This window comes from Panicum virgatum, chromosome 9N, assembly GCF_016808335.1.
Source record: "Panicum virgatum strain AP13 chromosome 9N, P.virgatum_v5, whole genome shotgun sequence".
NCBI classification, from domain to species: domain Eukaryota; kingdom Viridiplantae; phylum Streptophyta; class Magnoliopsida; order Poales; family Poaceae; genus Panicum; species Panicum virgatum.
In genome coordinates this window covers 46614662-46634718 of record NC_053153.1, presented here as the reverse complement: position 1 = coordinate 46634718, position 20057 = coordinate 46614662, and the positions used below count along the sequence as shown (strand labels likewise).

At 47.4% G+C, this 20057-nt stretch overlaps 2 protein-coding genes across 12 annotated transcripts; both read right to left on the bottom strand.

Moving 5' to 3' along the window:
* Positions 1-9328: 9328 nt before the first annotated feature.
* Positions 9329-19373, bottom strand: LOC120693080 (protein Rf1, mitochondrial-like). Of its 11 annotated transcripts, XR_005682856.1 has the most exons (11): positions 16658-19368; positions 16076-16156; positions 15893-15970; positions 15671-15820; positions 15472-15583; positions 13453-13823; positions 12028-12420; positions 11726-11862; positions 10325-11638; positions 10095-10207; positions 9329-9991 (listed from the first exon to the last, which is right to left on the bottom strand). XR_005682856.1 is itself a non-coding variant. In XM_039976485.1 (2 exons), exons 1-2 carry the CDS (start codon positions 18971-18973, stop codon positions 17385-17387), a joined length of 1422 nt encoding a protein of 473 aa, XP_039832419.1. In that variant the 5' UTR covers positions 18974-19373; the 3' UTR covers positions 17230-17384. The 11 variants fall into 11 exon arrangements, 1 of the variants encoding a protein (XP_039832419.1); XR_005682852.1 differs by having other exon boundaries at positions 15671-15970; positions 16538-19368; XR_005682853.1 differs by having other exon boundaries at positions 10095-10242; positions 15671-15970.
* LOC120689048 lies at positions 9559-10662 on the bottom strand. The gene is made up of 4 exons (XM_039971394.1): positions 10325-10662; positions 10095-10242; positions 9961-9991; positions 9559-9857 (listed from the first exon to the last, which is right to left on the bottom strand). Exons 1-4 carry the CDS (start codon positions 10660-10662, stop codon positions 9559-9561), a joined length of 816 nt encoding a protein of 271 aa, XP_039827328.1.
* Positions 19374-20057: the final 684 nt, after the last annotated feature.

The window sequence follows — 20057 nt, the reverse complement described above, 5'->3', positions numbered from 1 at the left end:
TAGATAGGCTGAGGTTTCCTATGCAAGCATATCAATAGGTATAAATATATCTCTCACCCATCCCAGGTCGGTGCAGGAACTCCCTCTCCCTGCACCTCATCTGACTCCACAGGGGGAAGTGGACTAGAGGGAGGTAGAAATATAGCAGGTGGATCTACTCTAGAATGTGAAGCCGAATTCAGAGTTGTACATGACCGTGTACGCAGCTATACGTATAGTTTTCACCCTGCAAGGGTTGTACACATGTACCCACTCGGGCTGCAAAGACGGTCGTCGTCGTCCTGAGACACAACCCACAACCATGACTCCCTAACTATGACGGTACCATCCTGCTTCCCTGGGGTGGGATACATCCGCCACAATGAATGTCCCGGGGTTGTGAATCTCTAACCTGGCCAACTGGCTTCGAGAGTCTCGGAGACTAGGGTCGGGGTACCCGACCGGGCCCAACGCACCCCGAATTCCCATGGGCGTGCATGGCCTACCCTCTCCTGACACAAAGCTCCTACAGTCCTGGCACACAGCTAGGAATGGCTGGAACCCCCGCCCATGCAGGGGTAAGTGGCGTGCACGTTTGACATAGTTCCGTTTCCAGGTCCACAAGCTCAAGTCCTTAATCTTGCCGGGGTAAAGCATCTTCTCGCGCAATCCTCCGCAGTGGTCCGCCAAAGGCACCCATAACAGGTATCGCCTCTCCTTGGGCACCCATAATAGGTATTGCTCCTCCTCGTCCTACACCCGCCACAGGTGCTCCTTAGGATGTGCCCACTACACATCCCCGGCCAGTCGCTTGCCCCCGCAAAAAGCCCTATCACTGGCAGGTTCATCTCACACACACAAAGCAATAGCAATTCTAGCAAGCAATGCCTAATAGGAATTCAAGTCGTAGATGGGCGTGAACCTGGTATCTCTTCGTAGTATTCCTGGGTCTCCTAGGGCTTCTGGCCTCCGAGTACGTCCTTCTGGATCCTCTGATGGTCCAGGGCGTCAGTCAGCTCCTTCTCGCAGGGACCTATTTGTAATTACATATAATTATAGGGACTAAAGTGCAAAAGTACACAAAGCTGCTCAAATAAGATCCAACCACACAACAAAACCTACTCTAACGTGTAGATGATGATTTTAGAAGAATTATGAAACTGGTTTCATAATTTTTTGGAGCTCCAGTTGATTTATTATGAATTTTCTAGTGTTAAATCATTTTCTAAAATTAATAAATAATTTTCAAAAAAAGAAAAACACACAGGCTGACACGTGGCTGCCTCTGGTTGTGCCACGTGTCATGCTGACGTCAGCATGGCGTCAGCACGGGGTCAGCAGATGCTGACGTCATCGTTGACCTTGTCAACATTGACCAAGTCAACGGTCAACGGGTCCATGTCCATGTGGGGTCCACGTGTCAGCGACACTGTGTCACTGACTAGTGGGTCCCGTATGTCAGTTTGGTTAAAAAGGAAAGAAAAAGAAAAGGCTTTACGGTTTCTGGGCTCAAAGGGGAGGCTGGCTAGCTCAGTTTGGCCCGAACGTGCGGCTGGTCGGTTCGGTGGCTTGGCCCACGGCTCCGCAGGCCGGTTCAGGTTTTTTATATTTTTATATTTTTCAAAATCATTTTCGGTTTCACAATTTACAGGTTTATACCCCTACCGCCCGGTAGGGGGGCAGCAGGGGGCCTACCGCCCGTCTGCGGGGCGGGCGGCCCCCTGCCGCCCCCCTGCCGGGCGGTAGGGGCCTATATGTAATTAAAATTTGTATTTTATCGAATGGAGGCCCCTACCGCCCGGCCATGTTTAATTGCAATACTTATATGTTTGCTATGTTTGATTGCAATGATTATATTTATTTATGAATCTTGAACCTCGTGTGGCTCTATGATACAATACCACATAAGATACAATGAACGAAATATAAATAGAACGCTAAACAAAATACCACATAACATATTACATTGAAGGTTTCATTCGTTACAACCAAATTCGAGAGAAATACGCACTGCCAACTAATTAAACAAGACAGCTAGACATAGTATATACATAATATATTTAGTTTCGTACACACAAATACATTGCAAGCTGTTACGTGCACAACTAGATGCGGCGAATTCTTGTAGGTGGAGCCGATCCATCCGTCGGATTCCCGGAAGGTCCAGCCTCGGCATCAGCAGTGGGTACTGAAAGCTGTGGTCACTTCTTGTAAGTGTGATCGTCTGCTTCACACAAGTTGCAACGTTTTTTCTTCTTTCCAACCTCGGACTCGTCCATTCTGTTCTGGATACGACGCGTCTGCCGTTGGCCTATGCCCCTCTTCATAGCTGGATCTGGGATGAGCATTGGATTGGAATTTTTTTGAGTGAATGGTCCTAGAATACCGATGCCGTATATCTCATGACACCAAGTCTGTGCAGCGGCTTCCTTTGTGAAATAGTGAGAAACATACAACGCAGCATCTAACCCAGATACAGAACAAGCCGCGATGACATGGGAGCATGGTAAGTGATGCACCTTTGGCTTCTGGCATCTGCAGAACACCCTCCCGTCAATGGTTATCAAAACTTCTTGAACTACCCTTTGTCTGCGGACACCTTGTCTGGTCCTGTCCCTGCATGATACCTCAAACCTTTGCTCTTTTGTGCCCATCAATATAACTGTGTGAAATCGAGTCTTTTCCATCTTTTTTTCCATGTACTCATTGACCCTTTCGCAAAAACGCACTCCTGGATCATTAAGTAAGGAAGCGGCTGATGCGTACCGCTCCCTAAAATACCTTACATATCCATATATGATGAACTCAATAATGCCAACAAGAGGAAATCCATGAACACGACGCATTACCATATTGTAACACTCAGCATGGTTGGTCATCTCGATCACATAACGCCTCCCATCTGTATCATACAGAAGTGACCACTTCTCTTTAGGTGCACCATCAATCCACTGTGTAAATGGTTTGGCACCTCGAACTAATGATTCTGTAGAACGTCTCCTGTTGGATGATGAGGCCTGGCTCTTAAGCAATTCGGCGCTCATGTCATCAATTATACCCCACAAAGCATCGAACTTCCTCTGCTGATTTTTGAGTGCACAATCGCTTGAACAAATTCACCAGATCCTTATTATTGAACCGCTCATAAAAGTTAGCAGCCATATGCCTCACACACCACCTATTGACAACATCTGGCCATATAGGAGGTGAAAATTGACTACCTTCTTGGAGCTGCCTTATAGCTGCAAGTAGACCTGCATGCCTATCACTGATAAGACAAACATTAGGCTTTCCAGCAACAATGTGAATCTTCAGACATTCAAAAAACCAGTACCAACTTTCTGTGTTCTCATTTTCAACAAAGGCAAAGGCGATGGGAACTATCTGCTTGTTGCAATCAATTTCGATCGCCGTCAATATTGTTCCCTTATATTTCCCTGTCAGAAAAGTGCAGTCAATACACAGAACAGGAAGGGAGTAAATGAAGGCCCTCACACATGCACCAATGCAGAAGAAAGCTCGCAGCAAAATGCTTGGCCCCCCTGACAAGCTCGGTACACTGTATGTATCATAAGCACTTCCAAGATTTCTGTGCACAATTGCTTCAAGCATACGAGGTAGGTTGTCATATGAAGCCTCATAAGTGCCAAACCGCATCTCAAACACTTTTTGTTTAGCCCGCCAAGCCTTTGCATAGCTGATCACATACTGGAAATTCTGTTCAATGTCCCTAATTATCAATGCAGGATTGTAATCCATTTTGTCAAGAATCACCCCATACATCTTTTTGGCCACGAAAGTAGATGTGATATTACGGTGATGTCCCACAACACCTGTCAATCTACAAGTATGTGGTGTAACAATTGAACATTCCCAGTGTGTTTTGAACTTCCCCTTGTAGGCATGCACTCGCCATGTACAGTCTCTATCTGCACACCTCACCTCGTATTCTTTGCTGCTAGACTTCAACACTCTGAATTCCTTCCTCAGAGATATAGCCCAGACCTTCACAGCATCCTTCACATCTTCAATGGTACGACACTTTGCCCCTTGTATGACCTCATTCACTCTGTATTCAAACTCCGGACATCTAATATCTTGTACCACTAGATTCCCAAAACCCTCTTCACGCCATTCACCTAGCACTGGGAAGCGCTCATCGTCCTTATCGTCCGATGTGTCCCCACATTGCTCTATTATTTGTGCATCCTGGTCTTCTTTCTCCATGTCCTCCACAATTTCAGGTATCCGCTCGCCTTCATCTGCTAAACCTTGTGGTTCTGGTTCTGGTTCTATAACTTGTACGTTCTCTTCTTCTTTATCCTCTTCCAACTCTTCATTCCAGTCATATGTTGTGTGTGTTGATCCTTCACCTAAATCACCGACCTTCTGGTGAATCTGAATTACCATTGCGAGAGACCACCCTCTTTGAAGAGCTGCGTGCATGTAATAGTTCCATTCTTCCGTACTACTTATAAGCGTCAACTCCCAGAAATCCCTATTTGTTTCCCAGGAAGTCACGGTATGAACCGTAAGCAAATGAGTCTTTGGATTCACATTGAACTTCCCGTGAAGCCATTTGCGTATGGAACCAAAACTCCTCTCTAGGGGTTTATCTAGACTGCACTATCTTCGTTCCAATGATGATAGATTTACTCCATAGGAATCACGAGTAATTCTATAGAAATCATCGTAATGAACTTTGAAACGCCACCTTGCTCGATATATCTGGCCATCCAAAGACTTAATTTTAATTAAACAAGTTTCTAAAACCATGGTATGGCTTCAATTATAACTACTAATCCAAACCCTAAGCGGTTATAATTATAAAAAATACTAATTATAGAATTAAAAATACAAAAAAATTAGAATGATAAAGTTGAGAAACATTGGTTACCTGCGGTCGGATCCAAAATCCGGCAGGGCTTCGCTGTTGCAACTCCCTCCCTCACCCCACGTCTCTCCTTTTTCCCTCTATGGATGTTGTTTGCTGCAAATGCAGGTGGGGGGGACCTCGGCTTTTATATTGGGGTGGGGAGCCTGCCGCCCCCCTGCCGGGCGGTAGGGGCCTCCATGCGATAAAACAGAAATTTTAATTACATATAAGCCCCTACCGCCCGGCAGGGGGGCGGCCGCCCGGCAGATGGGCGGCAGGCCCCCTGCCGCCCCCCTGCCGGGCGGTAGGGGTACAAACCTGTAAATTGTGAAACCAAAAATATATTTCTGTAAAAAACGATTTTGAAAAATATAAAAATGAAAAAAACGCGTTGGGCTGGCTTCGCTTGGTCAGCTCGGCTCGGCTCGGTGGTTTGGGCCTTGAAGCGGGTCTCGGCCCGGCAAGTCTCCCGTTCTTCTTTCTTCCTTTCCTCCGTTTCTTCTCTACGGCGAAATGGCGTTGAACGGCGAGGCAGCAACGGCGACGGTGGCGTTACTTTCCCCCTCAGCGATGGCTCCTCTGCTTCCTTGTTCTCGGCGGCGGCGTTCGAGGCGAGGGCAAGGCGCGTCGACGGCGAGGTGGACGCGGTGGGGTGGAACAGAGGAGTGGTGAGGCAAGGGTAGAGCAGGGCAAGGAGGACGGAGGTTGGCGTGCGCGCGCGCGCTCTCAACTTCCCGAGCCCGCGGCGACGACGAGGCCAACAGGGGTAGCGGCAAGGCTCCGACGAGGTCAAGGAGGGGTCAAGGTGGACGGCGACGAACGGCACCGGCAAAGGCATGATGCACGTGGTGGGGTTCGTGTTCTACGTGGCCGCGTGGAGATCACGGTGTGCCGGCGGCACTTGGGTCAGGGGCCGATGGCATGAGCAGCGCACGCGTGCAGTCAGGCACCAAGGCGTGGCTCGTGCGGTGGTGCGCGCGGAGGGCGGCTTGGCCGTCGCCGCGCGCGGACGTGACGGCGGCTCGGCAAGGCTGCGCGATGTGGTGCGTGCACGGGTGAAGGCCCAGAGCACGGCCTTGGGTTGGGGTGCGACCATGGCAAGGCAATAGCGCAGCCATGGCGCTGCTCAGGGCAGCAGAGTCTGCCGCGGCGTGCCAAAAAGGGCGACGCCTTGGCTTGTCCAGGCCCAGGTAGCTCGCGCACGCGCAGGGGCGTGGGCGCGCCGGCTTGTGCGTCTGTGTTCGGCTCGGCCGTGGCGAAGGCCATGGAGGGGTCGAGCGCGGCGAGGCTTACCGTGACGCGCCAAAGGACGGCGACGCAGCAAGCAGGATCAGGTGGCGGCTTTGCTCGGCGCCAAGGCAAGGCAAAGGTCTAGCCCTGGGTGCCGGTGTGGGGGCGCACGCCGGTCTGCTCATGGCAAGGTCAAGGCAAAGCTTCGGTGGCGGCGTGGCGAAGACCGGGGGCGGCGTCGTGGTTAGGCGAGGATACTAGATCGGGCTAGCGCCGGCGAGGCGGTGGCCTAGGTCGGCATGCACGCGGGGTTCGCCGCGGCACGCCGAAGGGCGGTGCCCTAGCTTGCCCGGACACGGGCTAGCGCACGCGTCGGCGGGCTCCTGGCACTCCAGGGTCGCGGCGTGGCCTTGCCGAGAGGGCTCGGCTCGGTGGCGCGGGTAGAACAACGGCGGCGGTCTGTGGGCTATGGTTGCGGGGGCAGGGAGGTCCTAGGGCCATCTAGGGTTCGGCCATGGCGGCCAAGGCTCACCGGAGCAGAGTGAAGGCGGAGTGAAGGGTGCGGCGGCGGAGCTCACCGTCGAGCCTGTGGACGACGGGGCTTGGTGCAGCGTTGAGGCGGTGCAGGAGGACGTCGGAGCAGTGCCGTGCTGCACAGCTGCGTCGACGTTGACGTACGGGCGCTGGTAGACAGAGATTCCCGGCGGCGGCGACTCCTCCTTCTCTCCCTCCTCTGTTTTCTCCCTTCCTTTCCCGAATTCGGCGGCAGCGTGAGGGGGAAACTCTAATTGGGTGTCTATGGTCTGGGTCCGCGGCAGTGTGGTTCTTATAGGCGGCTGCTAGGGCTCCGATGGGCACGAACGCCGAGGATTGCACGGCGGGTGGCGGTTCGCGGCGCGGGGTACGTGGCGTGCATCCAAGGCATCTTCGACCCGGGCTTGGAGTCGCGCGTGGGAGGTGGCCGACCGGGGGTGCAGGCGGTGGCGTTAGCAGGCAGGCGGCCAGCGGAGGACGTGCTCTGCGCGTTGTCGCGGCGCGGAACGGCGCGGCGGGGAAAAGCAGAACAGGGAAAAAGGTGGACGACGGGGGCACAGTGACGCGAGCGGGCAGCGCGAGGTGCGGCAGCGGTTGCGAGCCTCTGTCGTGGAGCGGGGGCGGCGTTGCGCGACGCGAGAGAAAAAGCAGAGCAGGCAGCGAGCGGCCTCCGTGCGAAGGAGAAAGGGGAACAACGCCGGCTGACAGGTGAGGGCCGGCTGTCAGCGGCAAGGGGTGAAGGAGCGGGCTGACAGGCGGGACCGGGATGTCAGCGACAGCAGGCGTGGGGAGAGGGGCGATGCGGCGAGCTGGGACGGATGGCTGGTGGCCGCGCGGGTTGGTTTGTGGGCCGTGCAGTCCGGGTCAAGGTGGGTCAGGCCGGGCCAGGTTTAGATCTTGGGCTGGGTTGGTTCAAGGGTTTGGGCCCAAGGTGAGGTTAGGGGATAGTTAGCCTTTTGAGTTTAGTTTGAATGCTTCAATTCAAACTAAACTCCACCCAATTCAAATAAAAATCAATCAAACATTTTTAAACAAGTAGATTCAAAAGATCCAAATAAATTCAAATACTGCACACTATCAAAATATCATCCTTATTTTTTATTTGTCTTTAATTTACTAGGATTTGAGTTAGAAGAGAATTAAATCTTTACATTATTTCTACCTATTTACACTTGCACACAAAAGTTTTTGAAAATTCACATTTTTAGACTTTATAATATTCCGAAAAAATCCGGGATGTTACATTTCATGAGAGGACAAAGCATATTGATGTCAAGTATCATTATGTTCGTGATGTTATTTCACAAGGTAAACTGAAGGTATGCAAGATCAGTACTCATGATAATCCATCTGATATGATGACTAAACCAGTTCCTGTAGCTAAGTTTGAGCTTTGCTCAAGCTTAGTTGGTTTGACAGCTTAGCCCAAGAGACTATTTGGCGCCAGAAGTTCTGTTCTTTGTTCTGTTCAGGTGATGATTTTATATGCTACAAGAAGGAATTTGTCTCAAGGTGGAGTATATTATATGTGATCCAAATTCTGTAAAAGAAAAAGGCCAACTTCCGACAGAACGGAGGCCCATCGCCGGGAGGCTTGGGCCGGAGCGCAGCAGAGGAGGAAGTGGCCCATCGCAGAAGCCCAAGCCAGGGACGCCTGGGGGGTGCGGGGGGGAGGGGGCAGAGCCCCCCTGGTACGGTACATATACCCTTGATTAGAGTTTGTTCCAGAGTTCATTATTACTCTTGTAAGCCGCCGCTAGGCGTTGTACACAAACACCCGATATAGTGAAGTTCTTGCTGGCTGGCGCCCGTGGTTTTTACCCTTCGCATTGGAGGGGTTTTCCACGTTAAATCTCGTGTCTTCCTGCGGTTTGGTCTTTCTGTTCTTCGTCGTTTGTTTCGCCGTCACTTCTAACATCAACTTACCCTTTTTAAAATTCAAAATGGGCGCTTATAGGAAATTTATTTCATGATAAATATCTATGTGTTCGTCATTGCTCCTACCTGGCATTGCTGATTATGACTGACTTTTTCAATCCTTTCGAATTTCAACCATGGTTTCGATGGAGCAAGTCAGAAAGGTTGAGAAAATAGAACCATTGATTAGTTCCCAATAGCCATGAGATGATCATCCTAGAGGAATCCTTTTGTCATGTCGCTGAGCAAGGCTCATCTGCATTCACGAGCTGCTTCTGGTGTGTACTGCTGCTAACACGCTCCCAATCCTTGAATTCGTCATACTTATTATTGCATGACGTGAAGAAGCGGTGAAACGAGAAGGTCGCAATTACAGAGTGAAGAAGCGGTGAACAAGTGGAGATTAGATAGAGGGCTCATGGGCCCAACCGCCCAAGCAAGATGTAAGCTCTGGTAGCCAAAATGGTCCGCGCTAGTGAGATTTATCCACGTCAAATGTCCACACAAGCGCCCAGGTATGCAGTCAGAAGAGAAGGTAATCTGAAGTCTAAAGCCATATAAAAATTGCAGGTGACTGAATGGCAAAAATCAACTTGTAGGAGACTTCAGAACCTAACTTGTTTTGGTGTTTCCTTTCTTCTTTTTTTGGGGGTCTTTTTCCCTAAAAAAAAGGAGAGCAGAGCATGGATGTCCGCAGGAAGAACGGAGGACCGAAACAGTTACAAAAATCGGGTTTCTTTCGATGGTAAGCCAGTCTGAACACCACTTCAATGTTCAGATATCACCAGGAAATTACCAACTAAGCATGCTCGATAAAGTAGATAATAAGTAGCTCACTCAATGTGAAACTGGATGTCTACAAATCACATGCATGATGATACAGACAAAAGCATCCAGACCAATGCAGGGTATACAGTCAACTGTCCAACGTGAGCAATAAGTCCAAGGTCAGTAGGGACTCCATCCTATGAGCGCTTACGGATCAGAAAACATGTCAACAGACCGTACATCACCACCAGAACTTAGTAGCTGATGTTTCCATCACTTCCCTCGCACTCATCGATGGACCGTGGCCTCTTTGCTCGCTTTGAGCATGAAGCACTGGATGATGCCTTATTAATGATGGAGCGCTTTGGAGGTTCTTCATCATCCTCGCACCCTTCCTCGGATGAACTATACTCATCATAGTCCAATAGTTTCCTCGCTTGCTTAGACAGTCCTGCTTCCTCACTACTGTTAGCCCGTGCCATACGTAAACCATCATTTTCAAGTTGTTCCGCATGAAAGCGGAACATGCCCTCCAGCCAGTCAAATGGTTCATCTTCATCAGGAAGGTATGCAAGTACAGGGTCTCTCTCTCATTTGAGCTTTCCCTTGTATCCTTCTGTTCACCGTCACAAACATTGAATCCTCGAATTGCTTACGTTTAATCCAACATGGCTTCTTTTTATGCAGCTGAAGAGGAATCAAAGAAGAGTAAGCTCATAGTTACACAAATGAGATGATGATAAGAGGAACTGGCACATGAATACTTGAAACTAGCCTAATTCTTTATTACCTGCTCGATACATCTTTCTTCATATGCCAGTGAGCTACATGTTAACCTCAACAACCTTAGTGCCATTCTGCTCAAGTCCTTTGCTGCACCGCCATGTAATTCCCACCAAGAAACTACAAATAGGATAACTATTGCCTTGAATATTGAACTACAAAATAATCATTATTGAAAGCAATGAAGCAAACCCAAAAAAAAAAAACACCTAGAGTTTCCACCAAAATGGAACTTACCTGGATCGAGATTTTTTTGAGAACGGATGGCATGAACCGTCCCAAAACTCTGTGAAGCACTTCTGTAAAGATCCAGTTGACTCACAATCTGGGATCATTTTGCGCGTGCACTCAACAAATGCATCTCTGAAGATTTCTGCATTTTCAATTCCATCTTTGTTCTGATAGTAGAAGAATGGATTCAGATAATAACCAGCTAGGTGCAGCAGTGTCCTGAGAGCAGCATCTAATCTAAAATCTATATTATCCCATATTGGCAAATAGTGCTCTTCATTGTTTTCAAAACGCAAGGCAATTTCCATTTTTGCATTTGTAAGCTCACCATATATGTACCCCATAGAGCTGTCACTGCCTATCTTCCTGAGAACATCCACTAGTGGCTCAAAACTGTTTATAGTATATAGCACCCCATGCCAAAACTCGTTACTAACTACTAGATTATAGAATTTCTTGCCCACAGATCCATTTGACCATTTGCTGTCCTCCCATTCTTTGGAGATAAACATAGCCTTCAACTCAAACCTCTTATCATAAAGGCTCTTCAAGTTCAAGAGACAAGTGGTGTAATAAGTAATCCCAACATGAACTAAATCCCATTGGCCGGTGAACTTGCGTGTCATGTCCAACAAATGTGTTCGGCCATAAATAAAAGCAGTTAGTAACCTTGCCTTAACAATTGTTTTCCTGACCAAAGGAATCACTACACCAAACAGGAATTGCCTTGGCGGCCAAATACCGCCAAGGAAACTACTGAAACCGCCAAGAAAATGATTCTTAACTTGGCGGCCAACCGCCAGGAATTATTTACTTGGCAGTTTGGCCGCCAAGAAATCTATGGAAATGGAAAAATGGCTAAAGCGCCAAGGAAATGTCTCAACCGCCAAGCAAATTAGTTTCCATGGCTGCCAATAGCCGCCAAGCAAATTGTTTTGCTTGGCTGTCACTAGTCGCCAAGTAAAGTAGTTTCCTTGAGTGCTGCTAACGGCCAAGTAAATTAATTTCCTTGACTGTCCTCACTCACCAAATAATATGAGTTTCATTGGCTGCCAACCGCCAAGGAAACATATCTATTGAACAAAAAAAATATTGCATTTCAATATCCAAAATCATATACACCGTAAAGCAACAATTATTCTATTCCAAATCTGTTCATGTCAACTAGTATTAATCAAATTGAGTGCTACACACAGAAACCAAAATTCTCCACAAAATTGCTTAAATCGGACATCGTCGATAATAACTCTCCAAAACTCTCGTATGCAGATTTGGGTTCTCCACCTTCTGGAGTTCCATGCCTTGCAGCTTCCAAGTCATCTGAAAATGAATAGAGACAATAAGAATATGCACAATAATTATATATTCCTCTTTTATAACTGCAATCTGACGTTCTGACACACATACACAGATACACTTGCCTCAAGACAAATTGCAAACCCCCTCTGATTTCCCTCCCGCACCGGCATATCTTGTGCTTGGGCACATCCCAGTTATTTGGATTAGAAAAATATCCACAGTTCCAAGCCATGTCCTCTGACATTCTACATGTTCGAAACGCACAAGCATCAAGTAGTTGTAAGCAATAGGCAAACAGAGATGGATAGCCACAAGCATACACAATAAGGCAAACGCAACCAAGTAGACTTGAATTGAAGCTAAAAATTGTTGGTACCAATAGAATGCGACGAACTGGACAAATCCTGTACCTCAGAGCTTGGGACCTTGGATTCTTGGACTTGGAAACCGGACCAATGCAACAGGAAGTAGATCAGACCAGCTAGCACTGCACTGCAGCTTGGAATCTTCAATCTTGTACAGTTGGGACTGGGCATGGTGTTGCGGACGTTGGAGGCCACGGCATCGAGTTGCTGCTGCGCGGCCGCTGCTTGAGTCCAAATACGAGGCCGGCGAGTGCAGCGGCATCCCCTGCACAGAAGGCCGTGAGCTCGGGGAGACGAGGTCGGTGCAGGCAAGCGTGGAATTGGCGCCACGCAGCTTGGGGGCAAGGCTCTCGGTGGGGTCGGCGCGGAAGGAGGCACCATGCTTGAACTTGGAGCCGGAGCCGAGGAGGAGGGGAGGGGGGATTGCGCCTTGTGTGGCTGGACAACAGGCGTCGGGAGGAGATAAGGCTCTTTTCAAATTTTGCAGCGGATGGATGGCGGGAGTTTTCCCTCCAAACTTTTCAGCTAAAAACTGCGCGCTCTCTCTATCTCTCTGCTTCTGTATCTCTCTCTCACCCTTTTGTGTAATCACGCTAAAATTTACCTTTTTTTGCTTCTCACAATTGAAACCAATTAATGACCTACTAATATTTTCACTTGTGATATTAAATATATGCATGTACAAATACATAATTTCATTTCTTCAAAAATAACAAATACATAATTTCTTTGGCAGCTGAAGATCTCGTTGGACTTAAAATACAATTCTTGTAATTTAAAGATTCTTTTTTTTGCAACACATGTAATTCAAATGTGAATTAATTCTAATAAATAGGCTAAGTAAGTTTAAATTCCAACATAGGTACATTTGTATAAAAATAAAAATAAACTATTTTCATGAACAAACATGCTAAATCAAGGCTATGATAAGTTTTTATGATTGCAAATATATATATGCAGATATAATATAAAGACTAAAAAATTACTCTTATGTGTATTTCATTCATGTTTACATGACATATGTACTCATTGCGGATGAGATGTGCAAAACCCACGTGTACACGCCATCAAGAAGTTTATCCATCCCATATCAATTTTAAGAATAACTGCAGAACTAAGGTGTATTTTACTTTGACAAAACTAAATATGATCTTAATTATTGCAATCTAATATGCCACAAACAAAGGACAATGTATAGAAATGCACACTTTCCTTGGCGGTTGGACGAAACAGTCAAGGAAATGCACAATTTACTTGGCGGTTTGAATAGAAGGCCAAGAAAATGGGTGCTTTTCTTGGCATACTTCCAAAACCGCTAAGGTAATTACAAATTTTCTTGGCTGCCTACAAAACCCGCCAAGAAATTATGTTTTCCTGGCTGTTAGCAAGCACCGCCAAGGTAAGACTATATTTCTTGGCGGTTAAAACCTGGCTGCCAAGGTAATTCGGTTTTGGTGTAGTGAATATTACCTGTCTTCAAACATCGAGTCAATGCAATCTGCAGCACAGTGAGTCCAAAATATGTTGGGCCTTTTCTCAGTAAGCATTTTTGCTGACTTCATCGTTGGATTAATGCCGGTGATGACCTGCACCACACTTTTCTCTCCAATTTCTTCAATACAAGAGTCAACTAGCTCAAATACATAAGATTCATCTTTGTTGATGTCTGACGGCAGACGGATGGAACGAAGGAAAGACACACCCTAAGAACAATGAACTGCGAAGTTCAATATGAAACATTCATTATCACCATGCCCTCTGTTAACCAGAACAGAGCATCCTTCCAATGCCCAAGATTTCTTCAATGTTTCAATTGAACTATTAATATCCAAAACTTGCCTCTGCAATAATACAACAACAACAACAACAACATAGCCTTTTTTTCCCAAGCAAGTTGGGGTAGGCTAGAGATGAAACCCGAAAGAAATAAGTTCAAGGTTCAGTCACATTGATAGCTAGTCTCCAAGCGCTCCTATCCAAAACTATCTCTTTAGAGACATTCCAATCCTTAAGGTCTCTCTTAACCGACTCATCCCACGTCAGTTTATGTCTACCTCTACCCCTCTTTATATTATCGACCAGCTCAAGAACCACAATACACACCGGCGCCTCAGGAGGCCTTCGTTGGACATGTCCAAACCATCTCAGCTGATGCTGGGTAAGTTTCTCCTCAATTGGTGCCACCACAACCCTATCCCAAATAACTTCGTTCCGGACTCTATCCCTCCTTGTGTGCCCGCAAAACCACCGCAACATTTGCATCTCTGCTACACTCAGTTGCTGGACATGTCGCCTTTTTGTAGGCCAACATTCAGCACCGTATAACATCGCCGGACGAATTGTTGTCCTATAGAATTTGCCTTTTAGCTTATGTGACACCATCTTGTCACAAAGGATGCCAGAAGCTTGCCGCCATTTCAACCAGCCAGCTGAAATTCTATGCCTAACATCTTCATCAATGTCGCCATCCTTTTGTAGCACCGATCCTAAATACCAAAAAATATCCTTCTGGACCACCACTTGCCCATCTAGACTAACGTTTCCCCCCTCATGCCTAGTCGCGCTGAAATCGCACATCATATACTCGGTCTTGGTCCTACTAAGTCTGAACCCTTTCGACTCTAACGTGCGTCTCCACAGCTCTAACTTTCTATTAACCCCTGCCATACTCTCGTCAACTAGCACCACATCATCAACAAAGAGCATACACCAAGGGATATTACCTTGTATATCCCTTGTGACCTCATCCATCACTAAAGCAAATAAATAAGGGCTCAATGCTGACCCCTGGTGTAGGCCTATGTTAATAGGAAAGTCAGTGGTGTTGCCATCACATGTCCGGACAAATGTCGTCGCATCCTTGTACATATCCTTAATGAGAGTAATGTACTTAGTTGGAACTTTGTGCTTCTCCAAGACCCACCACATGACATTTCTCGGTACTTTGTCATATGCCTTCTCAAGGTCAATGAAGACCATGTGCAAGTCCTTCTTCTGCTTCCTATATCTCTCCATCAATTGTCGTATTAAGAAAATCGCCTCCATGGTTGACCTTCCAGGCATGAACCCAAATTGGTTTTGGGTCACACTTGTCACTCTTCTTAGGCGATGCTCGATAACCCTCTCCCAAAGCTTTATCGTATGGCTCATCAAATTCACTTGGAGAGGGACTCCATAGCACAGAAGGTGGTTAGGTGTGCAATAGGTGTGAGTGAATTATGTACTTTGAGCAAAGCAGTACTAGGAATATATGCATGCATGGACAGACAAAAAGGATGACACTTGAATCATTTCTAGCAAAAGGATGCAAAGGAATAAGTTTTCGCATCGACACTGCAACAATCTAGTTATTTACTCTTTGCTTGATTGACAAGCGTAGTTTCTTGCATTCATATGTCAGTTGCACGAGAAAGCATGTGTGAAAGACCATTAGAATAAGCAAAGTTTACGAAAAACAGCAGTAGGTATGAGCCTAGCAATAAGTTGTACCTTGCTCCATTGTCACCTAGGCCATGGAGCCACACAATGGTGGCTAGGTGCCTTCCCTTTGGCCTCACCACATATGTCCTCCCGTAGTCGTCTCTCTTACCGCTTCGTCCGCCTGTATGATTGATCATCCATGCAGCAAGTGTTGGCATAAATGGTAGATCAGAGCATTAGGCTAATGGAGAAACGACCAGAAGTTTACCAGAAGAGCTGCTGCGTAATAGCTCAATGTGTGTTGTCTTGCGCGTTCTGCAATAGTTGCACTATGTGCTGAATACTGATGCTTCTGAGCTCTGGTACTCCTTGTAAGCTATGAAGGTTTGGAACTTTGAAGTGCACATCCCCAGTTGGCCTATATTTATAGCAAAAGCCTGTAGAGGGGAATATATGTTGAAAAATTCCTTGAATCTGCAGGTTTCCACACCTTGCTCACTACAAGCTGTCATAGAGGAGAATCTGGAGGATAAAAAGATTAAAGGCTTTGGCTCTAGAGTGAAGAATCCTGCACGCAGAGATATACAGTGAGGGTGGCAGTGGCACTTGGTCATTTCATGAGAACGCATTTGGCACACAGGTTACTAAGATGCATCTTTGGCAGAGAAGGAACCTGATATATAATGTTCTCTTCTCCCTTTTCTCTATTTTGCAGCCACCAAACATTTCTCTGCTGCATGATGTGCACTGCCTTCTGCACACAAATCCATGCAGTTCCTTATGTGACAATCTCAAAACAATTATGAAAGGAATAAACACAAGTTAACTTATTTATGTAAACACAAATCCATGCAGTTGTGTTGCTATATATTATGTAGATCGGCACATGTTCCTAATCTCTTAATCCACGAATGGTAGTATTGAATTTACCAGATACATTGATTTGCAAGCAGTAAACACTTTTGATTGATTTTATCCTCGGGAGTGCGTGATTCCTTAACAAATTGCGCAACAAAGAGCATCTAAACTTTGTTGTACCACTAACATGTAAATTAATATATGTTCTAAATATAACTGCAACTGAAAGCAAGATACTTTTCACTTGGTGATAAACTTGATACTGAAGAGCACTAACATGATAGCATTTCTCTAAATAAAGGAGACCACATAATATGGCAGGTAAATTAGAGCTTGAGACACAAATAATAACTGCATTGGAGAGACAATCAATCCAACAAATTTAGGGGTCACATACTGATGTCTCATCATAGTTGAGAATCCAATTCCTCTGCAATAATCCTCATTTCTCGACATCCACAAGAAAATGATACTTTTCAGGCAGGGACATCATTTGGTGCTGATATTCCTCCCTCGAGAAAACTGATATTAGCAAGGAAGTAGTGGATGCCTCAAGTGAGAAGTTCATCTCATCAATTTTAGAGAGGTATGCCCCAGCCCTCTTTATCTCACCTTTATGCAACAGCCTCCTAACAAGAGAATTTAGCATAGATGAGTCTGGAGTGCATCCACTCTTTTCCATTGCTAAAAACAGATTGTCAAACTCTTCTAGCAACCCTTCTTTTATGAGATTTTCTATCATTAAGCGATAGATCCCAACATCCGGAACTAAACCATGAGCTGAGAGAGCAGCGAACATATCCATAGCATCTTCCTTTCTGCCACTTTTTAGCAAAGCATCAATCATAATGTTGAAGGTAATGATGTTAAGTTGAAAATCCTTAGAACATAGACTCTGAAATATTTTAAATGCTTGATCAACACAGTTATTATTGCAAAGACCATTCAGAATTATGTTGCACGTGTAAATGTCCACCTGCATTCCACTTTTGATCATATTGAGATAGAGTTCTTTTGCTTCAGAAAACTTCCCAGACTGAAATAAACCCTGAAGTACCGTGTTGTAACTGACAATTCCAGGCCTAACTTCAGTGCTTAACATTTCTCTGAATAGTCTAACTGCATCATCTATCCTGCCAGCTCTACAATATCCATGAAGCAAAGTGTTATAAGAAATGGCATCTGGTTTCAAACCAACTTGGAACATATCATCAAGTAATTTCATAGCTTCCTTCATTCTACCAACTAAGCAGTAGCCATCAATTAATGTATTATACGAGATAACATTAGGCCTCACACCTACACGTACCATCAAGTCAAGAAGACTTTGAGCTTCCGTGACCCATCCTCTATTGCAAAAGTTACGCATTATTGTGGTGAAAAACGTGACATTGGGATGGATCCCTTGATTCAGCATTTCAGAAAATAATTCCTCGGCCTTCTCCCATTTGTCAACAGTGCACAGTCCATAAACTAGTGAGTTAAAAACAACGATATTAGGAGTCACCCCTTCATAGATCATCTGATTGAATTTAAGCATAGCCTCATCCACTCTTCCCAACTTACAAAGTGCATCTATTAATGTTCCATAGCTGACCGCGTCAGGACTCGACCCTTGCTGCCTCATTTGGTCAAATATATGCATTGCCTCATTTATCATACCACCTTTAGCATACGCACAGAGAACTATATTGAAGGTGTGATGATCAGGTGAAATACCATTTCCTGTCATCAAATCCAAGAGACCATGCACATCAGAAAGAGCTCCTTTGATAGCATACCCATGAAGCAGAGTGTTATATGTAGTTATATTAGGTTTTATGCCCTTTTCAATCATATAATCAAACATCTTTCTAGCCTCTATGCATCTTCCACTCTTGCAATGGTAATCCAGCAGCAAACTACAAATGACAACATCTGGTTTATGACCATGTGCGGACATTTCTTTGAGCATTCGAACCACCTCTTTCCCCTGTCCTGAAGAGCAATATCCATGGATCAGACAAGTATATGTTCGAATATTTGGCTTGACACCTTTATTAATCATCTGTTGAAGGACACCCTCGGCCCTGTTAACTTCTTGAGCTTTGCACAGGCCATCAATGACTGCGGTGTAGGTCACAATAGTCGGAAAAATCCCCCGGTTATCCATTTCACGAAATAGGCTGTAAGCTCTATCCACATGGCCATCTCTAAATAAGCCATTGATGACGGTGGTGTACGACACAACATTTGGTGGGCAGCCAAACTCAGGCATTCGTTGGCTCAATATCTTCATGGCCTCATCCACCCTCTTTGCGTCACAGAGACCTTTGAGAAGCGGAGTGATGACTGTGCCCACCCTCCAGCCCGCCTTGAGGACGAGGCCAAATGAGGCGAGACCAAGCTCCAGGCGTCCCATGCGGCAGAAGCAATTGACGAGGATGCTGTAGGTGAACCCATCGGGAGCCACCTTGTTCGGGGAGGCACGGGTCATCCGGTTGAAGAGGGAGACGACGAGTGCGGAGGTCGAGGAGCCCCTTCCCTGGGAGCGAGAGACGGCGGTGAGGAGCTGATTGAAGGCGCGAACTGAGGCGGGCCTGGCGACAAGGAGCAATTCGTCGAACAGCTTGACGGCGTCATCGAGGCCGAGGCTTCCCGAGCGGACGCGGCTGGCGATGGCGCGCTGCAGCTCCAAGCATCGGTCGCGTGCGGCGCTCAAGCGGAGGGACATGCCGACGGCGACGGGGCATCCGCCTCCGGGTCGATGTCGCGGCTCGATCGGTGGGGGCGGCGGAGGAGCGCGTGCTGCGGCGTGGAGTGGGCGAGGGTTGGAATTGGAATGGTACCGGCGGTGGCGGCGCGGCGGTTTATGCGTTGGCTGGTTGGGGAGGCGGGGAGCCGGGCGTCGGGTGCCGCCTGGCGGTGGCCGCCCGACGCGACGTGACGAACAGAGGCGACGGAAACGAGTGCAGAAAGAAAGGGATGGGAGTCCGAGAGGCGACGCGACGAGTCTGAGAGGCACGAACTGAGGCTGTCCGCAGTGGATCCTTCAACACGAACGCTACGCCATCCTGAAGGACGGGAATAGAGTAAATTTGCCTGCAGCGGGTACTCCAAACCGCGCCCATCCCTGCTTCCTTTTTTTTTTTTGATGCCCCCATCCCTGCTTCTTGTTCCTCTGGCCAAAACAAAACAACAAAAAAAAACCGAGCAGAGTCCGCGCGCTGACGAAATTTGCCGGGCACACGGCATCTCCGGCCGATTCCTCTCGCTCACGGAATCCCAACCTCCCCCACTACATCCAAGACCAAGCTATTATCATAGCCTAGCCTCCCCGCGGTGGGAATCACGAATCTCGCGGCCACCATTGCCACCGTCCGCCCGAGCTCCGCCTCCACGTTGCCGGCTCACCTCTGCCTCAATCCACTCGAGCTAGGTACAAAAAACAAAGCCCCATGGCTTCCCGATACTCATGCTCGCTTTGCATCCGCACGTTCGCCGGCGTACTCGCCGGAACGCCGCCATGACGCCGCTCCGATCCGCCATGCCGCCGGGGGAGCGCCGTGCGCCGCCCTGCGCAGGGCCGCCAGGTGCGCCGGCCTCCTCCGGGGCTGTTGGCCACGGGTACTCCCCCGGCGAGCTGCCAGCCGGCCGAGCGCCGGCGAGAATGGCGGGGCCGACACAGCGCCGGCCATGGCCATGGCGTGCATCAGTGACCTGGGAACAGGTAGCCCCCTTCCACTGACCAGTTGGGCCCGCTGGGTCAGGTAGAAAAAAAAGAATAGAAAAAAGAAAATGTAAGGAGAGAGGATATG

What these genes read in the sequence shown, in the direction of transcription:
- LOC120689048 (XM_039971394.1), bottom strand. Translation starts at nt 10,662, where the DNA reads ATGGGGTACATATATGGTGAGCTTACAAATGCAAAAATGGAAATTGCC. An exon ending in TCAAAAAAATCTCGATCCAG is followed by an intron (nt 10,243 to 10,324) that starts GTAAGTTCCATT and finishes ATTATTTTGTAG; the next exon opens with TTCAATATTCAAGGCAATAG. An exon ending in AAGAAAGATGTATCGAGCAG is followed by an intron (nt 9,992 to 10,094) that starts GTAATAAAGAAT and finishes ATTCCTCTTCAG; the next exon opens with CTGCATAAAAAGAAGCCATG.
- LOC120693080 (XM_039976485.1), bottom strand. Translation starts at nt 18,973, where the DNA reads ATGTCCCTCCGCTTGAGCGCCGCACGCGACCGATGCTTGGAGCTGCAG.